At 52.3% G+C, this 20,197-nt stretch overlaps 7 protein-coding genes across 7 annotated transcripts; 3 read left to right on the top strand and 4 right to left on the bottom strand.

Annotated features, from left to right (window-relative positions):
- Window positions 1-99: 99 nt before the first annotated feature.
- Window positions 100-1,162, bottom strand: PV05_02484 (uncharacterized protein; the record flags this gene model as incomplete). Its single annotated transcript, XM_013463058.1, has 2 exons — window positions 100-1,048; window positions 1,106-1,162. The coding sequence occupies 2 exons, from the start codon at window positions 1,160-1,162 to the stop codon at window positions 119-121; spliced, it is 987 nt and encodes a 328-aa protein (XP_013318512.1). The 3' UTR covers window positions 100-118.
- Window positions 1,163-2,068: 906 nt separating this feature from the next.
- PV05_02485 (uncharacterized protein) lies at window positions 2,069-5,870 on the top strand. The gene has a single exon (XM_013463059.1). The coding sequence runs from the start codon at window positions 2,560-2,562 to the stop codon at window positions 5,503-5,505; it is 2,946 nt and encodes a 981-aa protein (XP_013318513.1). The 5' UTR covers window positions 2,069-2,559; the 3' UTR covers window positions 5,506-5,870.
- A 215-nt stretch (window positions 5,871-6,085) lies between these two features.
- On the bottom strand, window positions 6,086-8,340 carry PV05_02486 (uncharacterized protein). Its single transcript, XM_013463060.1, has 5 exons — window positions 8,103-8,340; window positions 7,985-8,043; window positions 7,860-7,926; window positions 7,347-7,803; window positions 6,086-7,287 (listed from the first exon to the last, which is right to left on the bottom strand). The coding sequence occupies exons 1-5, from the start codon at window positions 8,122-8,124 to the stop codon at window positions 7,251-7,253; spliced, it is 642 nt and encodes a 213-aa protein (XP_013318514.1). The 5' UTR covers window positions 8,125-8,340; the 3' UTR covers window positions 6,086-7,250.
- Window positions 8,341-9,070: 730 nt separating this feature from the next.
- Window positions 9,071-10,623, bottom strand: PV05_02487 (uncharacterized protein; the record flags this gene model as incomplete). Its single annotated transcript, XM_013463061.1, has 5 exons — window positions 9,071-9,599; window positions 9,656-9,792; window positions 9,842-9,896; window positions 9,953-10,075; window positions 10,127-10,623. The coding sequence occupies 5 exons, from the start codon at window positions 10,621-10,623 to the stop codon at window positions 9,071-9,073; spliced, it is 1,341 nt and encodes a 446-aa protein (XP_013318515.1).
- Window positions 10,624-12,276: 1,653 nt separating this feature from the next.
- On the top strand, window positions 12,277-14,842 carry PV05_02488 (uncharacterized protein). Its single transcript, XM_013463062.1, has one exon. The coding sequence runs from the start codon at window positions 13,615-13,617 to the stop codon at window positions 14,254-14,256; it is 642 nt and encodes a 213-aa protein (XP_013318516.1). The 5' UTR covers window positions 12,277-13,614; the 3' UTR covers window positions 14,257-14,842.
- Window positions 14,843-15,745: 903 nt separating this feature from the next.
- On the bottom strand, window positions 15,746-18,192 carry PV05_02489 (uncharacterized protein). The gene has a single exon (XM_013463063.1). It carries the CDS (start codon window positions 17,144-17,146, stop codon window positions 15,971-15,973), a length of 1,176 nt encoding a protein of 391 aa, XP_013318517.1. The 5' UTR covers window positions 17,147-18,192; the 3' UTR covers window positions 15,746-15,970.
- A 294-nt stretch (window positions 18,193-18,486) lies between these two features.
- Window positions 18,487-19,999, top strand: PV05_02490 (uncharacterized protein). Its single transcript, XM_013463064.1, has 2 exons — window positions 18,487-19,509; window positions 19,590-19,999. Exons 1-2 carry the CDS (start codon window positions 18,667-18,669, stop codon window positions 19,731-19,733), a joined length of 987 nt encoding a protein of 328 aa, XP_013318518.1. The 5' UTR covers window positions 18,487-18,666; the 3' UTR covers window positions 19,734-19,999.
- The last annotated feature ends 198 nt before the right edge of the window (window positions 20,000-20,197 follow it).

Consider the following 20,197-nt stretch of genomic DNA (forward strand, 5'->3'; position numbering starts at 1 on the left):
TTCGAGCATGAGGTCGGAATTACGTCGCTCGCTCTTTCGGGCATAACAACTTTCTGGCCGAGCAAATGATCAACCACAATAAATCTCTTCCATGAGCCATGGGATTTCTCTTCTACTTTTATTTATGTGTCGTCTTACCACCGAAGTCAGCCAGAGCAAGGGATGATGCTGTCAGGGGCCAGAGCCCAGCATAAAAAGAAAATACGCCGGCCAGCAATAAGACATAGTAAGCGACCGTCCACTTCAGCCCTGATGGTCCTCCTGTGCCTTGAGCCTGGACTGCATCGGTATCATCTTTGCCTCTCATCGCGACGGGGGAGGGAGGGTATTCCTCCCTACTTTGAACGCGGCCCCAGAATCGTGGGAGGCCGACCCAGTTGCAAAAGGTGTGGATGGCGATGCAAGCATAGATCGAGCCTGTCCGGAGATAGATGAAATCTGCTATCCAACCAAAAAGCGTCGTGTACCCGAACTGAAAGACTGACCGTAAGAGAGCGGGCAGGAAAGGTGTATGCGGATGAGTCAAGGTGAACTCATAGAAATGATGCACATGGGCGATCCCGAAGTATAACGGTGTCAGAAAGACGATTTTCGTTGGGGATACCTTGGCCAGCAAATGCACGGGTACCAGGACTGATCGGAAGATGACCTCCTCTGTGACGGGACCGGCGACATAGTTGCGGTAGCCCTGCCAGCTCTTGAGGGTCTCGACAAGTCTTTGACCACGACGCAAGTCCTGTAGATGGCCTTCAACAAAGAGCTTCTCGAACACCGGCCCAAGAAAGAGGAGTAGAGTCAGTGCGCAACACTTGACCACGTCAGTTGCTTGGATCGGCCACCATCCCATCAAGTGGATTGCGTCAAACGGTGTCAGCCGGGCCGTCACAACAAGTAAATAAAAGGTTGCTGAGGAGGCCACAATGCAGGCCAAAGTGACGGTCCGTATACGTGCTCGAATGACCGAAGGTGCGTCTCGGTTGAGCGTCGGTGACGGTCGGGTCGACCTTGACAGATAGAATGGTATCACATATATCAAGGTGAAGGCGACCTGGTTGCAAGAAGGTTAGGGTACGACATGAATCGCTGTGAAGTGCTTTTAACATACCGACAGAGCGGCCGCCGTAGTGGTTGAGATGACGGGCTTCTCCTCTTCTGTCGTCATTGTATATCAGCAGCTATCGATAAACGAAATCAGCAGCGACAAAACCGAGATAGAGGGAGGGGTTGGAGAGCAAGACAACAGCTGGTCGAGGGTGTGTGGCAGAACTAGTTTCAAGTGCGCAGGCATCGGGCTGATTATGAGCCAATAAACCGGACAACGAACCTTTGTGGCCGAAATAAGTTGATCTCAGTCTATGCAGGAGAGCCACGGCCGCCATTGAGAAGTGGCGGGAGGACGGGGTAGGGTCTCAAGATACGATATTTGAGATTCTGTGGCAGAAGAATTGCGGTGTAGTTGGTCAGTAGGTTGAGGTAATCATACAAAAGGAGAGACGTGGTGAGTAGCGAAAAATGGCTACAGTAAGATGAGGTCCAGGCGTCCTTGTCCTGGTGCCTCAGGTGGTCCTGGCCCTTCAGTCCTGGTCCATCAGTGCCCTTTAGTTGGGTGTCCTTTACAGGCGACCTCAGCCCACACCAGCTTTTCTCGTTGCTTCTCCTCATCGATTCTTCCTCTTCTGCTGCGCTGTCATCTTCATCGGCCTCTCCGTTCGAAGCCCAAGGCAAGGACTCCCACTGACTCCGTACGTTGAGCCTCATCTGCTCTAATGGTGCCGACTCGCCGGCCGCCATCTACGCCCCCTGTCCGTCTCCATCAACGGCCAGATTGACGCGTTAATTTCGTGACATGGATCATGAAATCTCGCCAATGGGGGAATTCCCAATCTGCCAATGTCTGCCACGCGATCAAGACGTAACGCGACTCCTTGACACAAGCAGGCAATAGAAACTGCGCCTCTCGCCAATGGAGCCTTGCGCAGCGCCCATTTCCGAAATTTCGCTCCACCGAGAAGAGAACAAGGCCACTATTGGCATTGCACAGTACTCCCCTGATCCTGTAGCATCTTACAAACGGACGGTGGGAGGCTATCGATATGGCCTTCTCTTTACTCTTCGGCGGCTGTCTTGAACCAACAGACGTTGACAGCCTCAGTCGAGCTCAGACCCAAAACATCCTATATTCTACATTCCTCAGACACATTCAAGTATCAACATCGCAATCTCCAGCGTCCACTGTCAGATGCAAGCCATCCGCCCGTCAACCGTCAACCAAGACAATCCAATTCGCCCTGCGGCGTGCATATGCACCTCGGCCCCATAGTCATCATCCTGGTCCATCGCATGCAATGACGCCCGCACATACATTTCATTGTTCTTGAGCTCAGAACTTTTGTTGATTCTGCACAGCTCACCTTCAGTCGCTCGTTACTATACCAACTGCCCTTCGTACACCTGGACTCAAACGTCCTTTAAACAGTGTCCGCGATTTCGTCATCGCTCGTCCGCCATAACTTGCAGCCGAATTCTGCTGGCTGAATCATCATCGACAATGCGATAGCAATGTCCTCGTCCCCTTCGTCGGTGAAGCAGAGATCGCCGAAGCGGACCTCTCCCAAGAGAACCCCTCTCCAGGAGCGGACGCAATCCCAGGCCAACGAGCTCTCGTCGCGGTTAAGCAAAGATGCTAGGTCCGATCAGGAGAACACAAGCATATATACAACCACACCATTTCCCACCAAACCAGCTCACGTTCTCCTTCCGAGCTCGATCAAGAGGAAGAAAAGCGCACCTGGCACGGCCGCCGAGGTCTTTGGATTTCCTTTCGATATCGAGACGGGAAGGAGGAATGAAGGGCAACGGACTCTCCGAGGAGGCGCACAGCCTACTGTCAGGTTAAAACGATCGGTCAAGGCACTAAGGGATCTTTATGAAGCCCAAGCGGACGACACTTCTCGTCCTTCTACAGCTACGTCGCCTCCGCTTCGACCGAGCACGGCAAGCTCTGCGCGATTGAGAAGCATCAGCTCAAGTGAAAGCCTGTCTGGGGCATTCTCCTGGGAATCTTTTCGCAAGGTCTCTTCCGATGATCTGGCATTGCTACCGACCTTGACCTCAGGAAACCATGCGCCGAGGAGGCTTTCCCCTAGGACATCCTTCACATCAATCGCGGAGAGATTCGCAGCTACATCAAGTCCGAACTATCAAGTCTTGGGTGTCACTTCAAGCCCCAGAGCTCTAACTCTTCACGAGTTCGTCACTGTCGCGCATGACCAGTTCGAGGAAGACCCAAGTTCCAGCATTGTCCAAGACAGCTCTTCCAGTCCGAATATCGTTCGTCTTGCACATACCTCTAGTACAGAACAGTTTCAACCAGCCGATGTATCGTCAAGTCCAAATGTCATCAAATTGGGCACATCATCGCCGTTTGCCAGTCGACCTGGAGCTGCAGCCTTTTCGAGTATCTCGCGATCGTCTTCTAGCTCATCGAGAAAGCGCAAACGATCTGACACCATTGGAAGTACACAGACATTCGCAGCAAGAGCCGGCGCCAGAAATCCTCTGGCCTCAAGTCCCCCCTTGGACCCATACATCCCAACCTCAGCCGCGGCCAGTATCGTCTCCCCCGACAACCGGGGCTTCCCTTCTTCTGCACCCCAAAGCATCCGCCACGTCGAAGACTCGCAAGATGAATCCAGTCCCGTTGTGCGCAGACTGGCGAGTAGTGACCTGCCCAGCTCCGATGGAAGCTCTCTGGCGGACACGCACGCCAGTCTCCAGGCGGCTCTCAGCTCAAGTCCCCCTCGAATCCAATACCCAATAGTCCGCGCGCCCCCTCGAAGCCAACAAGCAGGACTGCTGGTCCCCAAGCGCACGTCCCGATCCATGTCCACCGACGCCGCAGGACCCAGCTTCACGTCACGCCTATCGGCGGTGCCCTCAGAAACCTCGCGGGGGATCAAGACGCGGTCTGCAAGCGTAGCCTCGTCTGACCTCGAGCTGGACGTAGACGACTATCTGCACTCGGATGACCTCGCTCCGGCCTCGGCGTACATCATAAACGAGGACTACAATCCATCCCAGATTCGGATCGTTCGGGACCACGAGTCCGAAACCCACGAAGCGTCGGACGAAGTTTCAGCGCTCCCATCGAGCGACGACGTCTACCGATCACCACTAGCCCGCTCCGGCAGTGGCAGCTACATCTACTCCCCCACCTCGTCGCAGCAATCGCGACTTAATTCCATGAGATCATTTACGCAGTTACGACATCAAAACAGTTTCCTTTCTCGGCCATCCTCCTCAGCGAGCACCAGCACCGCCACCAATGCCCTCCCGCTACCCACATGGGCGAAGCGGTACTACTCCGGCTTCTACCGCGACTCGTTCCAGTACCTGTACCACAGCAACTCACACGTCAGCCTCCACAGCCTAGCCGTATCGCCGACGCGAACATCACGGCCACAAACGTCCAAGTCAAATGGCAGCCCCAGCCGGCCGCGCAGCTTCCACCAGGCCATGACCGAACGGGTCGAGGCACTCTTCAAATCTCGATCACGTCCAAGGCTGGAAGCCAGGAAATCGCACACCCTCCCTGGCATAGGACCCCTAGTATCCAACCCGATCCGAGAACCCGCAACAGCAGCGTTGGCAGACAGGCGGTCATCGTACACTGTCCCACGCTCGCAGTCGCCGGCCAGCCAAAATCACAGCCGTTCCATCTCCGCGCCGCTGTCCCTCGTAGACCCTCGTGCCCACTGGGCTGGTGTTGTCGAAATCCACGAGCGACCGCTCGGCAATGGCCAAGGATCAAGCTATACGATCCACCACCACCACTATCGCCGAACGAGCAATGGCTACACCTACAGCGTCAGCCCATCCGAGAGTCAGTCCGTCATATACCAGCCGAGCGCCGCACAGCAGGGTACTACGCGCCACTGGTCCGAGTCACCTCATCTGCATCACGACCAGCGCCTGAATACCGGTTCAAGTGTGTCGCGAGGATTCGGGTTCCCATTCAATACCAGATCACGCTGGACTGCACCGAGCATCATCACGCAGTCCAGCGGTTTCGTCGCGCGGACGGATCTCCGAACCGCTCAAGTCGCTTGTTTCGCGGTGGGTTTCGTTGTCCCGTTGACGTGGTTCGTTGCTGCTTTTTTGCCGCTGCCGAAACGCCCGGCATCCTACTACGATTTGGAGAAGGAAGCCTATGCCAATGCTCACGCTCACGCCCATGCTCATGCTCATGCGCAAGCGCAAGCGACCAACGGTCAGCAACGCACGTCCCAGCGGTATTCTCAACCCGACGAAGGTCTGTCGGACTGGGAGCCGATGGATGTTCTGGCCAGACTGCGCACGGAACGACATCTGGCGGGAATGGCGGAGCTGAAATTCCAAAATGCCCGATGGTGGCGGAACTTGAATCGTTGGATGTGTGCCGTCGGCGTGGTCGTCTGTGTGCTGATCATTGTCCTGGCAGTGTTGGGCACGAAGCGGAATTGGTAGACCTTTCGAACTCGGTCGGAAATGCCCTGACCAGCAGACACTGGCGCACTGAATCAGCCCCGGGAAGGAAGACTCGATCACCACTGGGAGCCACTTTGACATAGCATTTGTGATATTTGCGGGCAGTGTTCTGAGATGTGTGGTGGCTATGTTTCCTCGATCTATTCTGATCTTTGCGGAGGCTCTTTTTTTGCTTCTTATACCCTGACTCTGTCACTGTTAGCGGGCGTTGGTATCTATCATCTCTCTCGACATATTTATTTCCTGTAATCCACGTAGCCTTCATCCTTGGACGTTTGATCCTTCGAGGGATGGACGTTTGTTCGACCTTGAAACGGCCGATGACCACAATCTCTAAATTGCATGCATCTGTCTTTTTTGTTACTTTTTCGCTTTTTCTTCTTGGAATCAATATACTATCATCCGTTGCACCAGATTCGATACTTACTACCCAGGTTCACTCCAATGCTGAAGCGTGATTGAGAAGGGGAGTGAGGCCAGAGAAACGCGCAGCCATCGGTGGGCTGTTCGACATAGAGAATCACAAGACACAAGCGAGCCATGGCGCTGGCGACCATTGCCTAGATACTGGAAAGTGGCTATGGACTGAAATCAGATTCATGATCAATGTGGACGAGCGTAGTCTACATTTCCTAGCTACCAGCAAGGCGTATTTAGGTAGCAATTGGGTATATCTGCCACAACCTGTCATCTTGATGAAAGCTGTTTCTCCCGCCTAAGACAGAGGCAGCGTTGCTGCCAAAGAGGAACCAGAAGCCAACGTCTCTACAGAGTACAGACTCTCCCATCACCAGAACTCGACCACAGTAACTGACAAGAGGAGTCTTAAGGCATTGCCGGCCCGCACGCGTGGCTGGAATGTTCCTGACCATCAATGCCAAAAAGATCACATGTGGCTCTTTGGACGAGGGTTCGTCGCCATTTTTCGTAGCATGGCGCCATGCTCGAGCGGAGAGAGAGCGCCTTGCCGTTCTGTAGGTAACAGGTCTGTCCATTGGTGCGGCCCTCCATCATTCTAAGGGAACCCGTGGCTCGCTGTGCGGTCCATCACCCAACAGCGAGACTTGACGAAGGACTCTTAGACAGCAGATAGGCTTTGCTGAGCGGAACTTTGCAGTCAGGATGAACAACTGCAAACTTGTGAAACTCTTCAGTCCCGCTAGTGCAACCTAGTCCAAGGGCTATTTGACTGATGGTGACTTATAAGAGCTACTTTCAGACCGTCCTTTTCAGCAGCAAGCCAAAGCTGAAAATCTGCAGATATGTTAATTGGGTGAAAGGGAGATCGCAGATTCGACGGCAGTCTCCACGCCAGCTCAGCATGGTGTTTGATGCTTCAGCGCGGCGCAACAAGGCCTTGTCCGAGAGCTCAGCCACTCCCCAACCTCCAGGGCCAGACCTGCCACACGATGTGCTGCAGTAGGTGCCAAAACGGACCTGCAGGTTGCTCCGACGGTACTCATTTTGTGGAAACGGTCCGAACGGCACAAAGAGTGAGCACGGAGATCTTTCCTTGTGAAATTCGTAGATTCCGACTGCTGTCGGTGGTATATTACGAGCACGTTATGAGTCTCGATATTTCTGAGCTCGAATTCCATCGGTAGAGCTTTCGCAATCGCTCCTGGTGATGCATGCTTGCCTATAAGGTCGGTATGGAAAGCTGGACTTTCGTGATCTCACGCAGGACCTTGGACATTATCATGGGTATATCCGACTGCAAAAGCCTAGACAGGAAGTTTGAAGCTCTTTCCTTTGAGAACCCTGTATCAATCAATATGTCAGCAAACCGGTCTCTTAAAGTTCCCAGGTGGTGTATTTACTTTGTGTAGTAGACCCAGAAGAAGTCCGAGTACAAGATCGTCTGTATGATGCCGGCCATGACCGGGATCGGGTCGAAATGTCCCTCTGCGAAATATCGATAGATCCAATTGGGAATGTACAAGGCTCTGTAAATGCCCAGAGCAAACAGGTAATGTGTTGTGATGGTTTCGGCTTCACCAGTTCTCTGGAGCATAAACAATTGCGGCAGGATGGCAACGCTTTCCAGCCATATCGAGAACGCCCAGAGCATCTCGGGAAGAGTCCATTTGTATGGGAATAGTATGGCAAGGACGGCAGAGCTGCCTGTCAAGTAGGAGACGCGGAAGGTATCGAGATTCGGGTCGTGCGTGGGCTTGTAGTCGTTCAGCATAACGTAAAGAGTGTATGCAGAAGAGGAGAGAAAGATGATCTTGAAGATGGTGTTCCATGCGCTGTCGGTGAATGTCCAGAAGAGATCTGTGAGAAAGGACGTCAGCGTGACGCGTTTATCGCCACGGAAAGCCGAGACAAACCAAGGTATCGAGTGAGGTAGACGAGGAAGTATAGGGCTTGTGACTTGAATGATATTCCGGAACATGACTGTCTCGAGAGATGGCATTAGCACATTGACATTTCAACCGAATACAGGGCCACGTACGTTGGTAGTTCGCATTTTGTGGAGGAGGATGAAGATTGAGAAGAGGTGAGACAGGTCAGCTGCAGCAAGACGGATCAGTAAATCAAGCACCCAGATGAACGTGTTGAAGTCTCTATACCAAGTAACCTGAAGATATTCATGTTGAAAGCGCGTTTCGCAGCCGGATGCTGCAGCGGGATGATTGAAGGTCGATGGGAATATGGGAATGGTGGTTTTGGATTCGCTGAGATGAAGTCAATCGTGGATCGACGCGCTGTGTCGAAGTCAATGGGGAAGAATGAAGAAAAAGTAAACAGTGGAATTCGAAGTGCCAGGCTGTTCAAACCAGAGCCAACATTTTTTCGGAGAGCAGGAACAGTAGACCAGAGGGCAGAGAGCGGAGAAGGGATCATGAATGATGGTCCCCTTTACTGTACTTAAAAATCACGTGCATCGATCGACAGGGGTTCGGCAGAGTGAGTCTACTACGTGGTCTCCTCCGTACTCATACGCGCTGCAGGACGCAAGTTCAAAAGGCTGTCTTCTTGCTTTCAAGCGATTACACTATCTGGACGCCGTTGGCGAGCCCGTATAGAGTTCTTCCCAAGAGCCTACTTAGTCCATCTATCAACTCTCCTGACCTGAAGCATCCCAAAGATGTCAGTCTCCTTCCCGCCCTCAATTCCCTGGAGCCGAATGCAAATCCGAAATCATCCTTCCATGGGAGGTACATGGTTCTAGGTTGGTCATTTAATCTGAGGTCTCGTTCATGATCGTCGTCAAAAGAGCTTTTGGTGGGAACTGTCTTTCCAAGTTAGGAGTGAAGCTCACTCAATCGACAGTCCCATATCCGTGATAATAGTAATACACCGCCTCCACGAAGCCTAAAAAAAGTAACGAGAACCCTCATTACGCTAGCAAGCTGTTCGAGGCTGCCTGAACATGGTCTTCGACAAGATATGCACAGGTCATCAGGTCATCTTCTGATGCCTTCGTGTCAAGCATCACGCTGTGATTGATTCGCGCAACCCCTATGTCAGTTGCATCGGGGTAAGTCGTAGGGAAAAATAAAGAACACAACTCGGCCGAGACCAGGCTTCTGTCTGCTTAGAGATAGTGATGTCCAGGTTTGGTGTCGTAGTTGTGGTCTGTTAATACATGTCCATGCGTCGGCTGAGACAAAGAGTTCGAACTATATGCAGTTGAAGGATTCGTGAATGAAGTATTGACAGAGGAGAAACTCATGCCAGGCGGCGTTCCATTCGCGCAATTCATGGGCATTGGTGGAATGGTGTTGTAGGTTTCATGTTTGACTGTGCTGCTGGTCGACACTCGACTAGGCTCAGGCTGTACTTGCTGAGGCGGCAGTGGAGTCATCCAGCGGTTCTGTTGCTGGAAAGCCGCGCTGCTAGTGAATCCTGCCGACTGTAGGGGCAGAGTCACATTGACTGTAGCTGGTCTGCTTGACGCTGAATTCTTTCTGGAACTTAGTACTCCGCTCGCGTCTGGCGACTGTGTGTTCATTCGGGCGTCTGGGCTCCTCTCCGACTCGGGCGGTGAGTTGCGTGCGGTGCCTCTCCTGACCTGGCAAGTGGGACATAATTTGACAAATCTCGAGATGAGCTCTTTTGGAACCCTGTGTATCCGCATCAGTAATGGTCTCTTGCTAAAGCGATCCCAGTTGTTCTGTACCAGGAGTAGACACGCCGGACTTGGGCCGAGGTCTTGTCCCGCCCTCCGTGTTGACACTGCTTGTGTGCTTTGGTGAGAATCTTGAACAGCTTTTCTCGCACTGCTACCGGTTTGCCTTCATGGCAGATCTTTCTGTGCTACAGGCCTAGTTAACCGAGGCCCTCTCAGAGGGGGTGATTTTCTCACCTCAGGTGGTTTGCCGTCAGCTGGCTGAAGGGTGAACATTTTCTTCACCCAGAACCTGCAGAAGGGGTTAGCTGCGTAGTCGTACGGAGGAAGAGGTCTGGCATGCCGCACCGAAACTGCGCCGACTCAATGGAGGTGGTCTTCTTGTCGATGAGGACATGACGGATGTTGGCAGCTCTTCGAGCGTTAATCAAGGCCTTGTCTTGCTTTTTTGGAGACAGGTCTTGAACGTAACTGTGTGTCCCTGAATTAGCTTTCACTTAGTCTCGTAAACAGGCGACCTACCGTTTCATTAATTCGTCAAAGTCACCGACATTAGGATACCCTTCTAGAGGAGGTAAGACTGGCTCCGACAGCATCGTGTCCTCATTTGGAGAGTCTTGACATTCCGTACCATCTATGTGACTGTAGTCTCGAGGCGTCATGAGGCGTGTATGGTGAGGGGCGGTCCTATGGTTGGAGGAGGACGTAGTGTAGTAGGAGGACTGGGGGACCGCACGAGATTGAGAAGGTAGAGTAGGAACTCTGTTGCTTGGAACAGGGTACTGAATTGGTAGGCCAGAGACATTGGCCATATACAAAGGACTGGAATGAGTACCCTGTGCTGGATTGAAAGTGGTTGAATATGCTGGACATGGAGTATCAACGGTCTGATACTGAATTTGACCATTGCCATAGAGGTAGCTGATGCCGCTGCCATTGGAATAATGCGACATGGCGAGTTGCTGATTGTGAAAGAAGGTGTTGTAATCCTGACTGCTTCGTGGCGCATAGTCGGTCATTCTTGGAAGTGCAACAGTTGAGAGAACGCCAGTCAAACTCCAATGTGACGGATGAATACAGGTCGAGCGTCAAGGCCTCAAGGCTGTCACAGCTGTCAACGAAAGGTGACCTGACAAGTTGCTGGACGCAACTGCGTATGATATCAGGTTTGTCGAGTGCTTCTGTAACCTGAACGAACAGGGAGACTTGAGCGAGTGAGTGGAAACGAATGATGCAAGGTCTTCAGAGCTGATGACCTTGCAGAAGCTGAGCCGCTTGATCGGAAAAACAGGTTTTGAACAGAATATTGAGAGACAGAATAGTTGCTTAGTCTCTGATATGAAATCCAGTATAAAACAGAAAGTGAGATAAAATATTGGAAGTTTGACTACGGCAAGGTGCGTGCTTGATATTCGACACAGCGATGGAAGGATGGACTCCAAGAGAGGAGAAGCATGCGGGCGGATATCGAATGACCAGGGTCTGAAGTCCGTGATCCAGCTCATGTGGAGGCGAGATAAGAATTTGGCCAAATGGCCAGACATCGGCTGAGAGAACGGCAACGGGCGGGGTCTGCCCAGGGGGAGGATTGCCAGGTCAAAAGGGCAAGGGCCTGGCTTGTATGCACGAGAAAGAGACGAGGCGCTGTTTGTAAGAGAGGTGGCGATGCTTCCGTCACCTGGGGCTTCGTCCAATGGAGAACTGCTTGATTCTCTCTGGCTTGAATCTGGGTAGCCTTGCTGTCTTGCGCCTTGCCGTAGCCCTTGATCGTCGCAGAGCTCTCGGATCGAGCCGTCTCGCTTCTTCTGGACCTCTGACGAGTAGCCTGTCATATGCGCGACACACTTGCGTCGCCATCGGGCCGGCGGAGTCCCTTGAAGCGAAACACCGCCCAATTTTAGGATTCTCGGTGCTTGCACTCATCGGTTTTGCTCGAGCTCAGAGACCAAGAAACGAAACGGCATCTCGTAACGCGAATGTCGAGGTATGTTTGGCGCCGGGGCGTGCCATTTGGTGGAAAGCAGGTTCGGGCAGCGGCTGCATCATGATGCTTGAAGAAGCACTGACCGCTCCTTTCTGCGAGGATCAGCGTCCTTAGGTGCATACCAACGGGTTTGCTTTCTCAGCGATCAAGCCCCGGGGAAGCCAGCTCCAATCTCGAAGAGACATCTAGCCTGTCCTGGTCTTTGGTTGAGAGCACCTCACCAGCGTCTTGAGAGCATTATTGGGCCAATCAGAATCTCACCCTCGTATTCACCACTGGACACGTTGTTCACGATGACCAGGGGGTCTCAAGTTTGTGAGACGTCCGAGACCGACTGTGCCAAAGGAGAGCATTCCGGCCCTGGTCACTCTCAGGCAGCCTATTGACCACCAGAACCGAAGAGCAAGGAAAAAGCATCCACAAGAGAAGGAAAGGAAGCATGATCTCAGCTTGACGAGATAGATTCACTAGTCTGGAACATGTTTGCTTCGATTTGTTTAGACAATCAACAAGCTGCATATGCAGAGGCAAAAGGCGTCGTCAAATTCGGTCGCCGATCTCTTGGAGGAGCAGCAGTTGAAGACTGACGTTCACGTGATCATGAAGCCACGTGATTCGATTCTTCGACATCCCACCCTCCTGCCCATAGCTCTTTCTGCTCTTTCTTCGTGATGCTTCTCTCCTCCAAGACACTTGTTCATCCACACCACATTTACATGTCATTCTGCACCTTACCGATACCCACATACGGCTAGCTTTGTGGATCACTAGTCGTTGTTCTGTCTCTAAATCGGATGGAAACATTTCAGTCCGCAGAGATACGGGCGCTGACGATCTTCTGGGGTGGCCGGGGGTGCGGAGTCTGGACAACCAAGTGGCTGCGAACCACCGGATGATTCACATCCCTGGCTGTTTGGACAGTACCCAATTTCCAGATTGGGGGACTTCTGCACATCCATGGATGTCTCTGCAGTGTCTGGTCACATTGGCCAGTGTCTTGTCGTGTCAAGTTTGTTCAACTACCAACCACTGACTGAGCCATAGATGAAATCTTCAATCTACGGTCGCGGTACGCTATCCGTGATCTTGATCTGGGATATCCCTTCCAACCGACACCGAGATCGCCATATCATAAAATTGCAGATCTCTAAACTGAACTACTAGCCGACGGGCGGACAGCCTCTCCGAGTTCCATATCTCATCAATCATTGCTGTCGGCGCAGATGCAGTCGTGATATTCCAGCAAGTGCAATGGTGGTCTGTCACTCGAGTATCTCATGTACCAAATACTTTGGCTCAGTATTCGGGTTTTGCCACGTGGTCCAGACTTGACAGAGGCAGTCAGTGTAAGGAGAGGATTCATTAACCCGTAAGGTCGTACGGCTACTGATGCTGTCCTACCCTACACGCATACGGCCCAACAATAATTATTTTGCCACCAATCAGGTCGATGCCGGTCCCCATACGCAAAACGCTCGTCGGGCATGAGAGGCCACTCTTCTCGTTCTGACGTCTGAGGTCCATTAACTGGATCTCAGGGCTTTTGGTGTGGGGTTCTTTGATGTCTCAGCCTGATACTGAAATCCTGCACTTCGGCGTGGTTTTTAGTGGTACCCAGTCACAGTCACCGATCAGCGGCCGATCATGATTTCTTCAGGAGTTAGGTCGGGCAAGGACACCGCCTTGAGCGCTTTCAGGGCCATCGATGACCACGATCCGGAAGTGGAGCCAATGCTTCATGCCCCAGTGACTGAGGGCAAAACTCAAGTGATCACTCAGATGGCAATGAATGTTCCACAAGGTGGGATCACGCCTCGACTTCTGTCCGGGCAACCTCGCTCTGTGCTCCCAACGCGAGGCCATTAACATTCCAAGTCGTCGAGCCTTCCGGCATCTCCCTGATTGGCCCTGCCTAGCCGTCAAAGTGCTCCAGTCGCTCCAAGCACAGAGGAAGATGCTGAGTCTCGTGTACTTCTATGGTGGCTACATCGTGGTGGAAAACACGGGTCACAAGCGATAGGGGTCCATGTCTCGGCACAAAGGGTACTCCTTGTCTGTCGCCGCGGCCATCTCAGATCAGTCAGGTCTTTTCGACGAAGCCTTTATCAACCTGCTTCTCAGGCCCTCCGTTCACTACATGCGCAGAGGAGCCGTGCATCTAGTGTGGCGCTCTCTGCGTACGGAGGAAAGCTTCTCGCAAGCAACAGACGAAAAGCCTTCGAGGCAATGCAGATGGATTCATCTCCAGTTCCCCCTGCAGTGCAATCTTGGGCTGGGGGCGGTGTGTGCCCAGCCCCGTTCAGACCGGAAGAGAAAGACACTTCTCGACATCACTTGTTTCCCTGCCGTGCTGGAGACGAGCTCCTTCCCAACACATCCCGAACAGGCAGCGTGTCCTTTGAAGCCCAGATGCATTCATGCCCTAATGGGTGGCAAAAGATATCTCTCATCTAGGCTTATCTGGCTTCCTACAGGCCCTTCGTTGGGGCTGGTCACGCCGTATATCGGCCACGTCGGTCTAATGAACATGGTAAGGATTTTCAAGGCCTTGTATGTTTCTCAGCCCAGCCGAGCTGCATTCGCCTGCGGCTTTCCGCCTCGTTGTGGTCAGCATTTCCACCCCGGGAGGCGTGCGTTGTACACTGGGAGAGTAACGACAGTGGCATGACACAAACACAACCTTTTCCACAGCATCCTGTAGGGCTTGCGAGGTTCTCCAATGCTTGCTTCGTTTAGTTGCCAAGCCGGACCTCAACTACGAAGAGACGGCCCCATTACGAGCGCAAAGAACAGCTGGCCGGTCAGACCACGGTCGCTGCCGTGGAAGTATGACACTTACCGCCAGTCCTTTGAAAGATACCTGGGAATCCGCGAGCATGTGCAAATGGCGTGCCAATCCTCAATATGACATCCATCATATACATGCGGTGCAAGTCGTGATTGCCACGACCGCTGCGGGTCGCTCAAAGCGGATTGAAAATGGACTGACGTTGAACCTCTCCAAAGATCCAACAAAACAGGAGCCCTTCGTCTTCTTTCATCCTCCACCTCACTATTTGGTTTCGGGAGTCCTGTTCATGCCTCTGACGCATGTCCGTTGAGTGCATCCTCCAGCAGCCGACGCATTACCTGCGGAAATGAGCATCACAATCCGTATTGGCGACCTCGGCCAGGCCACGCAAGCCCGCATTGGGAATCAGTCTCCGCCTGACGCTTTCTTGCCTTTCCTCGCATGCATTCCCTCTTGTTTCTGTTGTTCTTGGCCGCATACAACTATGTTCCATGGAAGAGATGGATCTCAACAACGTCCGGACGCTACATGGATGGCAATATCTTACGCTCCCTTCTCACGGAACACTTTCGTGTTTCTTTGACGTCGACTGTCGGAATTTATTTGATATGACTACTCCACACCCCTGCCGTCCCGCAAGCCTGTTCCAACGCCATGCCTCGGACTACGCAGCGTCAATCTTTGCCAATGTCGAAGCTGCTCGCTCGTGAACTATCATACCGGTCCATCCCAACACACTCTCCCATCCGCAAATCTCCAACTTCTGTCCATTGCCCCTGACGGACCTCAACTTCAGTGCTTGGGAATCTGCGTTCCAGCCCAATGTTGAATGCTGGGAAAACCTGCACCTTTACATGCCCTTGATGCGCAGCCCAGATGGTCCCTTCTTTGCCTCGACTTTCGCTCGAACCTCAAAAGCTGGAGAGATGCGAGAGGAGAGAACACCCTGTGCGACACGCCACGCCACTGCACCAACCATCATCAGAAGCCCAACCACTGCGGTCATATTTAGGCATGGACATCTAGCGGACTCCCATAAGAAGAACATATCGAAAGGGACATAGACCGTTCACTACCAGTAGCACCGGAGTTGTCAGACCTCAGAATGCCACGGCGCTGTACGTTGAGAGTTTTGCGTCTCTAACACATTATGACGAGTGCTCCCTGTCAGGATCCCAGGAGACCATCGACTTAAGAGGCCAAGAAAAAGCCTACATGATGAGACAGGAGTGTCCTCTGTCAAACAATACCACTTTTTTCTTTGCAGAGGCATTGTCGATGTGGAAACACATTCGTGTGCTGCATCCAGCGGAGTAATCACTTATCAAACGTGTTTGGCAGTTAATATCACTTGGGATCCCAGAGGCCACTTTCAATTACTTGTATCATTGCTTGAGTCTATCCGGAAGCCACCGTGGCCCCATGAGGTTGAAGATAACCAAGCTACATATCTCTCGTCCCGAGAGCCTAGTCGTGCGGAAAGACACGACTTTCATAGACCCAACGGTGCCGGCACCCTTGGATCTCTCACATCGTTACAACACAGGCCGGAGTTCCCTCACGTTCTTCCTCCCCTGGCAACGCTCCCTGCTCAGAAATCAGCCACCCAAGATTCTCGAGGTAAGGTTCGTCTCTCCCAGTCAAACACTTCCTGCACCAGCTTGCGACGATGGGCTTCTGGAAATCTTTCGCACAACGTTTCAGTGGATTTCCAGGTTTGTTTCGCTTCACCCACCCAACCCCAAGCCGTAAAGGCGTCAAACAGAGCACTAAGCTTGTTGGCATCTATGGAACCGAAGAGCTGAAATTGTGCTTTTCCCATCCTCAAAAAGCTTGGCTTCTCGATCTGTTTTTGATGTAATTGGTGGTTGTATTCAGTGAAGAGAGCCAGGCCGAGAAAGATTTGAGCCTTTTGGCAACGGTAGACGTCGCCAGTGATGGCCAATTGTTGGCAGACCCAGATCTCCTCGGGATGTAGGCCGGTCAGATCACCCACCTTTTCCTCGGATTCCCAAGGCGTGACACTGGTGGGCACATCGATTTCAGGTCTGCGGAGATTGGCTGCATGGCTGTTGTCAGGCAAGATTGCATCCCTGACCACCGCATAGTCGCTGTTTTTCATACCCTCCTCTCGGGCTCTCACAGCCCTTCTGAAGTGGTGGCCAAGAGAAGTGGACACACTCGACTGCTTATTATCCCGCTCTTTCACTGCGTGGGGTAGTCTCTTGCCCTTGGATGCGACTTCCTTCACATCGTCGTCCACCTTGCGCTTTTTAGTTTGGGATCCAGACGTTTTGGATGCCACGTCCTTCGCATCGTCGTCCCTCTTGCGCTTTTTGGTTTGGGTTCCAGAGATCTGGGGTCCAGAGATTTGGCGTTTGATGTCCTTCTGGGTCGTAACATCACTCTTTTTGTGAGTGTTGGACGTAGCGAGAGCTGTTTCGGGGTTCACGTTCATCTGAATTGCACCATCGCTACCCCTTTCGTCCTTGATGGGTGGGGTGACAGATGTTTTGGCTATGACGCCCGCCTCGCTGGCAGCATTGGCCGTTTTGTGCTTGTTGGCCAGTTTGTGCTTGTGGGAAAATTTGTGCCTGTTGGCCAGTTTGTATTTGTTGGTCAGGTTATTCCATTTCTGATGTGCGAGATCTAACATTCCGACAGCTGCCTCTTGCTCGTGTTCTGAATAGGCCCTCCACACTTCCAAGGCCACTCCAGTAAAAGAATAGAACTGCTCAGGTGTCATATGGCGACTCCAGGCACTCATGGTGTATGACCTGCCTTACTCTTGCTAGAGGCTTCGAGTTTGGTGATTTCTCTTGCTGGAAGCTTCGAGTATGATGGTTCGTTTCGATGTAGGAGGTGGTCTTGGAGGAAGCAGAATTGTGCAATGAAGCACGATCGTTTAGTATATAAGTTCTGCGAACGAGGAGGGGCGGATCTTGAATATGAGCCTGCACGGAAGGTCCTCAACGCCAAAGTTTGATTCGCACAGCCTGTCTCAACACAGGTTCTGCGTGCAGGTCCTCAGGGTGCGGGTCCTCAGGGTCCGATTATTTGGTGAGAAGATGCTCTGCGAACGAGGAGCGAGGAATCTTAAATATGAGCCTGCAAAATAGGTGCTCAAGGAGTCACCGTCAAAGTTTGATTCGAAGAGCGCAACACTGGTTCTTGGGTGCAGGTCCTCAGACCGGTCGGGCACGCGCGCGTTGCTGACGCAGACAACGCCGGACTCAGATTTCAACCGTGGTTCAACACAGCCTAGTAGAGTATGAGTCTGATCGGAAAAAGAGTTCCTCGACCTAGAGCGTCAGTGGATCTCGAACAACAGCGATAGCGCGCCGAGTCCCCAGTATGAAGTGTATGGCAAGAGGGGAGGTTAGACCGAAGTTCCTGTAGATAGCGGGAGAAGTGTATATGCTTGTGTTTAATGGGGTGAATAGATGGGAGAATGGGATATTGTGTCGCAACGTCAGTAGGCTCCATTGAGAATGAATCTGTACAGAGGCAAAAAAGAACAATAGAATGGTCAATGGCAAGAAATAATTGTATTGCATTGTGAGGACGCAATGGGATAGGCAGACAACCTGGAGGCGGCAGAAGAGCAGAATCCTCGCATTGAGACGGAATCCAGCGTGCGTCATTCGCTGATCGTGACCACGGGGGAGGCGAAAAGAACCTGGAAGGCAAACACAAGCACAATCAAGCGTGTGATTATCTGATGGCTAGAGTGGCGCAACGTTTGGTAGGTGCGAACTGGCCAGGCGAGACAGTCAGATGGACTAGAGGCACATGAGAAAATCACCGGTTTGTAGAGGTGGTAGAGTCAGGTGGAAGAGTAAGGAATGGAATTGAGGAGCGCAGGCAAAATCCATTCACGTGATAGTTTGGTACTGATGGTCTTGGCATGCTTGGGTGAGTCAGACGAATATCCACTGGCTGTTGATTGGCGGATTGCGTGCCTTGGCCTTTCACGTGCTGTCCAAAGCCAACTGCCTGTGTCTCTGCTCTTGGGTAGCTCTGGTGGAAAGTTGCTTCTCGAAGAACTTTGTATCCGTACTAAATGAGGCTTAAAGTCCTGAATAATTGGAACCAGTGACAACTCCAAGGGACTGCGCTCAATCATCACTGACCGCCGTCGTACTGTTCTAGTTTCCGTGACCGAGGATGGCCGTCGGACAGCACCCACGTCAAGCTCATCCTCAGGTCGCTAGGCCGTCTCGTCCTTTCTCCCCGCCTTAGGAATAGGTAAGCCGACCGAAACAGGCAAGTTCATCACTTCCAGTCATGCTCCACGTCACGCCCTATCGATGCACTTCATGCACAGCAGCACAACTATATGAACTCGACAATATCCTCTCATGGCCGCTCTTGTTTGAAACGTGCACAAGCTGTTTCACCAAGGCATTCACCACTGATCTCAACCAGGCCAGGGCATGCATGCAGCTGCAATCAGTCATGGCTTCTCCTCCAATCCATTACCTTCTGCCAATCTTCCCAGGCTTTCAGCTCCTTGACCTGGCTGGGCCGCTGGACATACTGAATCTCCATTCAATCATATCGGAGAACACTGAGCTCTCTCTGAAGTTCATCGCGGAGTCGCTTGATCCAGTCCCATCGAAACCTATTGTGCCGAAATCCGCCAACTGGTCCTTCGACCTACAAAGCGCTTTTCCACAGAGCGGCGGAAAAGTCAATTCTGCCTTCAATGAGTATCTCCAGCCGGACACCACGTACGCAGAGTTTCTGACAGCGATTGAGTCGGGTGTGAACAACCCAACCGTCGACGTACTGCTTATCCCTGGTGGAATAGGCACTCGACTGCAACGCATGCACCAAGACGGAAGCAAAAGCTCGAATATTCAGAGTCTGCTCGACTTCATACCAAAGGTGGCACCTCATATTCGCACTGCCATCGTAACCGTTTGTACTGGATCCGATGCGCTAGCTCAAACGGGACTGCTCGACAGCCGCCGCGCAACAACAAACATGTCGCGCTTTGCAGAGGTTGCAAAGCGCAACCCAAGCGTCTCGTGGCAGCCCGCAGCTCGATGGGTCCGCAGCATTCCCTCCGAGGCGCAGGACAGTACGCCCATTGAGATTTGGACTTCTGCAGGAATTAGCGCTGGTGTAAGTCTGTCCGTGTCATTTAAATCTGCTCTCATACACAATCTCTGAGCTTTTACCCGATGATTTCTGACTGCTCGTAGATGGATGTGACTTTGGCATTTATTGCTCACCACTACGGTGGCCAAGATGTGTCGAGAAACTTAGCAAAGGAGTTGGAGTATGACTGGCGTGAGATTGCAGAAGGGGACAAAGATCCGTTGTATGAGAAGTACTATAAGGTCTGATCTTGCTTTTCTTGTGATCAGCGAGTTGGTGCCGGAATGAGCGGCTCTTGGAACATTGCCTGTAGGACGTGCTTACATCTGCAAAACCCAGGCTCTCTTCGTCAAGTTCAAACTGGCTTTGTAGGCTGCCCAAGTAAAGCCGGTCGATCCCGCTATCCTTCCTACAAAGCCAGTTTGGACTTCGCAGTTGTCTGGTGATCTGCCTTTGCAACTTGTCGACTCCACGACCTGGCGCCTTGCCAATTACCGCCAAAACATATTGTGCTCAATCCAAAGACTTCAGTCCTAGTGGGTATAGCCTTGCAACGAAGACGAAATACGAAGCGCTCCACCGCAGCCTCGCCGACGTTGGGTCATCCAACGAAGTTCGCTGAAGTGAAACTTACCTAGGTAGTCTTTTACTATTCATCGCGGGTTCTGGTCATTGCTGCCCAAAGTTGCCTTTTTGCTGGGATGGTAGGATT

The sequence above is a fragment of the Exophiala xenobiotica genome (genome assembly GCF_000835505.1).
Source record: "Exophiala xenobiotica strain CBS 118157 unplaced genomic scaffold supercont1.2, whole genome shotgun sequence".
NCBI classification, from domain to species: domain Eukaryota; kingdom Fungi; phylum Ascomycota; class Eurotiomycetes; order Chaetothyriales; family Herpotrichiellaceae; genus Exophiala; species Exophiala xenobiotica.

What these genes read in the sequence shown, in the direction of transcription:
- PV05_02485 (XM_013463059.1), top strand. Translation starts at nt 2,560, where the DNA reads ATGTCCTCGTCCCCTTCGTCGGTGAAGCAGAGATCGCCGAAGCGGACC.
- PV05_02486 (XM_013463060.1), bottom strand. Translation starts at nt 8,124, where the DNA reads ATGAATATCTTCAGGTTACTTG. An exon ending in ACAAAATGCGAACTACCAAC is followed by an intron (nt 7,927 to 7,984) that starts GTACGTGGCCCT and finishes CTCTCGAGACAG; the next exon opens with TCATGTTCCGGAATATCATT. An exon ending in CTACCTCACTCGATACCTTG is followed by an intron (nt 7,804 to 7,859) that starts GTTTGTCTCGGC and finishes CCTTTCTCACAG; the next exon opens with ATCTCTTCTGGACATTCACC.
- PV05_02488 (XM_013463062.1), top strand. Translation starts at nt 13,615, where the DNA reads ATGTCTCGGCACAAAGGGTACTCCTTGTCTGTCGCCGCGGCCATCTCA.
- PV05_02489 (XM_013463063.1), bottom strand. Translation starts at nt 17,146, where the DNA reads ATGAGTGCCTGGAGTCGCCATATGACACCTGAGCAGTTCTATTCTTTT.
- PV05_02490 (XM_013463064.1), top strand. Translation starts at nt 18,667, where the DNA reads ATGCTCCACGTCACGCCCTATCGATGCACTTCATGCACAGCAGCACAA. An exon ending in CTGCAGGAATTAGCGCTGGT is followed by an intron (nt 19,510 to 19,589) that starts GTAAGTCTGTCC and finishes GACTGCTCGTAG; the next exon opens with ATGGATGTGACTTTGGCATT.